Source organism: Myotis brandtii, unplaced genomic scaffold (assembly GCF_000412655.1).
Source record: "Myotis brandtii unplaced genomic scaffold, ASM41265v1 scaffold8, whole genome shotgun sequence".
In the NCBI taxonomy this organism is placed as follows: Eukaryota; Metazoa; Chordata; class Mammalia; order Chiroptera; family Vespertilionidae; genus Myotis; species Myotis brandtii.
In genome coordinates, this window is record NW_005371219.1 from 11,095,394 (window position 1) to 11,101,393 (window position 6,000).

Below are 6,000 nucleotides of genomic sequence, written 5' to 3' on the forward strand. Positions count from 1 at the left end.
AGTCCAACTCAAGGAGAAGGACTTCCACTGTGCTCAGGCCTCACCAAGCTTTTTATAGTAAGAGGTAAACAAAGTAGTGGTTACCATAGTTACACAGTTCTTGTGAGTTTCACTTGTTTTGACCATGGTTACACTTCCTGCACTTCCTCAGCCCATTAGCTTCCCAGATAAGATCTAGGGAGTGTTATAAGGTCAAGCCTAATTATGCTAAGAGGACTGTGTCTAAGCTGGGACTTGTTTGTGACTTTGCCAACAGGTCAGTCCAAGGCTTAACCCTATATCAGTTTCCCACAAAGTATCCTTTGGTTTTATTCTGTTTCATAAAATTAGTTTTACCCTATGCCCTTCATTTTAATACATGAATAAGTGCAATGGTGTATACCTTTAATTTTACACATATACCAGTATTCTCAATTTTTTTTCACTCATGGTGTATTTTAGTAAAGTAGTGGACAGAATTTGCTAATTAATTTTGAAGTCCCTTGTGATTTAGTTTCATTAAATATCAGTTTTGAGGCCCAGGCCAGGTCGCTCAGTTGTTAGAGCATTGTCCTGATAACGCCAAGGTTGGATCCCCACAAATCGATTTCTCAAATCAAAGAAAAAAGAAAAAACACAAAAAACCCAGTTTTGAGTTTTTTTTGTTCTGTTTTTAGGTTTAGGATTAATGGTTTTGTTTAGCATAGACTTGTCTAGTTTTAGCATAACCATAAAAGTTATTTTTAGCATTTAAAAATGGAGGAGTACTTATGAACTGTTAAACAGAGAATTACATTATTTCTTGGACCTATGGTGTTAAAAACCAATAGCAACAACATAAACCATTGACAAAAACTTTGCCTCATAATTTACTGATACTTATAAATTCTGTGAAACTTATTGAATTACAGTATACATAGAGAAAAGTACATGCATTATAAATGTATAGTTTGATACATTTTCATAAGCTGACTACACCCATGAAAACAGCACCCAGATTAAGAAATTGACAGATCCTAGTGCCCCAGATGCCCCTTTCATGTCCCCTTTCACTAACTATCCCCAGTCATGGGCAACCACTCTCCTAACTTATAATATCATAGGTCAGGTTGCCCGTTTTTTAATTTAATATAAATGAAATAATCACCTAGAATATATCTGACTTCTTTGGCTGGGCTTTTTGTTTGTGAGAGTTATACTGCCGTTGCCTGCAGTGTAAATTGTTCATTTTCATTGCTTTATGGTAGGTATTTCATTGTGTCAGGATACTGTTTTATCTTTTCTCCTCTTAAACATTTGGTAAGTACTTTTTAGTTTTAGACTATTTGAAATAGTGCTGCTACATACATTCTAGTACATGTCTTTAGGAGAAATATGCATGCAATCTCTGTGTTATATACCTTGGAGTAGAATTGCTGCCATATATGGTGGGTATTTATTACATTACAATAGATACTAGCAAATAGTTTTCCAAAGTGGTGTGTCAAGTACACCCTCACCACCAGGTCTGGAAGTTCTGGGTGTTCCCATTCTTCACAGGCATTTGATAACTTGATTTTGCATTTTTACCATTTTGGTGGATTGGTAGTGGTATTTCATCATGATTTTAATTTGCATTTCCCTAATGATCAATGAAGTTGAGTGTGTTTGATATGTTTATTAGCTGTTTGTGTACTCTGGTTTTGAAGTGTTAAAGTAATTTGTCCATTTTTTCTATTGTGTTTTCTATTTTCTTTGTTACTGATCCCTAGGATTCTTTATATATTCTTTATAGGAGTCTTTGTTAGATATATATATTCCACTTTGGCGTCTTAGTTAATAAAGTTTTTAGTTTTAGCACAGTTCAGTTTATCTTTTTTATTTTTTTTAAATGAATGGAGCTTCTTGTATCCTTTCAAGAAATTGTTTCTTATTCCAAGATCATGAAGGTATTTTCCTATAATTTCTTCTAAAAACTTTATTCCTTTGTCTTTCACATTTAGGTCTGCTACTGATAAATTTTCAATTGTGCTTATATTAGAAGTTAGGTTAGGATTCCTGGTGTGTTTTAGACTCTGGCCTTAAGACTAAGTTGAACTGATTTAGATGGTAAGATTATTTGGGAAGTACAGTGTTAAATAGAATAATAAAGATCTTTCATTCTCTTCATAAAAAGTTATAACATGATTTTCATGAAATAGCTCAAAATCTTAAGATAATAAAGCCTCAGTCATTTTTATTCATAATTATTGGCAATGAAAGCATACTTAATATTATTAAAAGCTTACTTTAGCTTAGAAGGAAAGAAGATTAAGCTCATATTTAAGACATGCGTAAAATTCATTCTCCCTCCCTTTGACAGGTCTGTTTCAAGGTCCTGCCACAAAACCCAATTTCCCCAGATGGTTTAAATAAAGGAGCGTTAACAAAGGGACTATTATAGAGGTGCAGGCAGTGTTAAGAATAAATAAGATTTGGTGAGACATCCAGAGACTAGCAGCAGTGGAAAGTCTTTATCACCTCTGGAATTGAAGAGACAGGTGGGGGAGTTATTGTAAGAAGCCCTGTGATGAGGAGACATGGCTACTGGAAAGAGGTGCTAAAGCAGGGAGGGAGCGGAAAGTGCTCTCACCTCCAGGCCTCTGCCTGTTCTGTGGCGGAACCCAACCTGAAGCCAGCAGACAAGAGAGCTAGTGTGTCAGGATCAGCCTCCTAGGGCACAGAACAGTGCAAAGAAAAGTGGAGACTATTTGTGGCTCATAAATGGATACTAACAGAACACCTTTATTTAGTCAAAGTATATATTTTTTAATATTTTTATTGATTTCAGAGAGGAAGGGAGAGGGAGAGAGAGATAGAAACATCCATGATGAGAGAGAATCATGCATTGGCTGCCTCCTACAGGCCCCCAATGGGGACCGAGCCCACAAACCTGGGCATGTGCCTTTGACCGGAATCAAACCCGGGACCCTTTGGTCTGCAGGCTGATGCTCTATCACTGAGCCGAACTGGCTAGGGCTAGTCAAATTATTTTATAATGCCATCACAAGGAGAACGTAACTAGCAGTTCTCAAACAAAAGGTCTTAGGATCTCCTTATGACAAAAGCCTTTTTGTTTGAGTTATATTAATTGATGTTTATTGTATTTGAAGTTAAAACAGAAGTGTAAAATAATTTATTAATTCATATAAAAATAATTTATTGCCTATTAACAAAAAATTTTAAAATTGAAAACTATTTTCCAGAATGAAACAAAAATAATGGGAAGAGTGGCATTATTTTATATTTTTGCAAGTTTAATGTCTGGCTTAATAGAAGACAGTGGGTACTCATGAATCTGCATCTGCACATTATCTGCTGTGATATGTTGTTTGGTTGAACTGTATGGAGAAAATCCAGCCTTAGATAAGTTGGAAAAGAGAGAACCTTGCAGACTCCTTGAATAGATCTCAGAAACATCCAAGAGTTCTCAGACACCACCTTATACTAACTTTCATTAACCTTCAAAGTACACTCTGTACTAGTCTGGTATATATTACGAGTAGTTGCTGTAGGAAACGTGATTTTGAACCACATTGCATTGATGTCTCTGTAATAACACATCCTGCTATTTCAGCTTGTCCGTGGTTTAGTTAAGTGTAGGCTGGTTATTGCCTCACCTGTCTCTGTAAATAAGCCCAACTGTGATTCAGAGGTGTGGACAAGCTCTTTTTCATGTTTTCTTTTCTCTTGGAAAACATAATGGTAAATACTTTTGCCATTCTTTATTTCATTTTTTAGTTACTTGATTGCTATTTTGTTTATTTGACGATCTGGGAAAAAGGAGGCTACCAAAGTCATTAGGAAATTGCATTTTTTTTCTCACCTTGGGTAAAGTTGACATTAAAGATCTGAATTATTCCAGAATAGTTCTGCAAAGGCCTGAATCTTTTTTTTAAAATACATTTTTATTTTATTACTTTCCTTTTCCTAATGATTAGGATTTTTTGATGATGTTTTCCTTTGCTTAATCCAGGATTTATTCAGGTGTTTGTTGTTGTTACTTTCATATTGAGAAAATGGTTCTTTATATAATTTAACAAATTCATAAAATAAAAATAACCATAAAGATAATGTTCATAAAAGTATTGCACATATAAGCTGTTGCTGCATAAGTGTTTATCTATAAACATAAAGTATTGTCTCCTTATGTTTTAATTAAATTATATCAATGTAGAGACATCTGCACAGCTCACAGTATTTGAGATCATCGGTATCAAGGGTTCTCTCCCATGTAGTACTTGTTATTGATGACATGCAGACACTGTCACAAAAATAAATCGCTTTTACATGGAATTAGTTTCTAATTAAGGCAAATTTACTCTTTAAATGTAATAGGTTTGTGTGTTTTTTCCCCCAAAGAAGAATAATGAAATATTTTTCTTCTTCCCCAAAGGAGCTACTGCTTTCTGGCATGCCAGAAATTGATGTGAGTGATTGGATAAAAAATACAGAATACACAAGTGGCTATGAAAGACAAGATCCAGTTATTCAGGTAAAATTTCTCTAGAGCTTAGAATGAAGTTAAGTTTTACCATTTAATTTTGTAAGCTTTTCAGCACTATTGGATGAAAACCTACATTAATTAACGAAGTAAAGTTTTCCCCTAAATTCTTCTTATGGGAATTGCATATGAAAGCTTGGTATGAAATAATTTTTGATAAATGAGTTTCTTAGAATCAAATGTGCTTTATGAATGCTGCATACTTCTTGGTATTAAGTCTACGATTGGTCTGAAATGTGAGCTACGTTTTTTTGTTCTCATTTTGTCAGTGGTTCTGGGAAGTTGTGGAAGATATTACTCCAGAGGAGAGAGTTCTTCTCCTGCAGTTTGTTACTGGCAGGTAGGAAGTGTTTTTATGATAATGGGAAAGTAATTTAATGTATTCCATTTCTAATGGCTTAGAGATAAACAACCAACATGAATTATTACTCTGAATTGTCAGTTTCTTACCTCCCTTTCCACTTTTATGATATTAAACAAAGATTTATTTAAGCATTTAAAATAAAACATATATAGTAGTGGTCAATAAATGTCTGTTTAAAATTCTGCAGATTGGTCAATAGTAGTAGCCAGATTTTTAATATTTGTGTGTGCTGGGCAACACACACACACACACACACACACACATGTGCGCACCACAACACATATAATACCCATACACAGCGGTTTTTCTCCAATTCTTATAAAACTTTACTTTAAATGTTAAGATCCATGTCCTAAGAATAATTATGATACCACACTTCTTTGAAAAGTCTTCTTTTGCAACCAATGAAATACCATAGATTAGAAAACTTCTTTTAAGTTATATTTCTGAAAGATGTAAAAAAAAAAAGGTTCGATTTTCATTCTTTATAACAGAATTTTATCTGTTTCCTTCTACTTATTAAAATATAGTTCAGTTGTTCTATTACAAATGTGCATAGTTCTCCTGGGAAAATTGGCACACAGAAAATTAGAAGAATAAAAAAAAAAAAATCACGCCAAAACCGGTTTGGCTCAGTGGATAGAGCGTTGGCCTGCGGACTGAAAGGTCCCAGGTTCGATTCCGGTCAAGGGCATGTACCTGGGTTGCGGGCACATCCCCAGTAGGAGATGTGCAGGAGGCAGCTGATCGATGTTTCTCTCTCATCGATGTTTCTAACTCTCTCTCTCTCCCTTCCTCTCTGTAAAAAAATCAATAAAATATATTTAAAAAAAATCACACTCTGCCAGCAGTAACTACTATAAACAATGTGATGTATTTACCTTTTTTCTCTGCCTTATTATTTATTTACTAGAGGCTCGGTGCATGAAATTTGTGCGGGGGGGCGGGGGGTGTCCTCAGCCCAGCCTGCACCCTCTCACAATCCGGGACTGCTGGCTCCTAACCACTCGCCTCTCTGCCTGCCTGATTGCCCCTGACCGTTTCTGCCTGCCAGCCTGATCGCCCCCTAACCGCTCCCCTGCTGGACTAATTTACGCCTAACTGCTCCCCTGCCAGCCCAATCGCCTCCAACTGC

At 35.5% G+C, this 6,000-nt stretch overlaps 1 protein-coding gene across 1 annotated transcript in view; it reads left to right on the forward strand.

Annotated features, from left to right (window-relative positions):
- HACE1 (HECT domain and ankyrin repeat containing E3 ubiquitin protein ligase 1) overlaps window positions 1-6,000 on the forward strand; it is an 83,973-nt gene that overhangs the window by 70,948 nt on the left and 7,025 nt on the right. Inside the window, exons 20-21 of the mRNA XM_014531354.1 lie at window positions 4,394-4,492; window positions 4,771-4,841. Of these exons, the coding sequence (XP_014386840.1) occupies window positions 4,394-4,492; window positions 4,771-4,841 (170 nt within the window). The remainder of the gene's footprint in view (window positions 1-4,393; window positions 4,493-4,770; window positions 4,842-6,000) is intronic.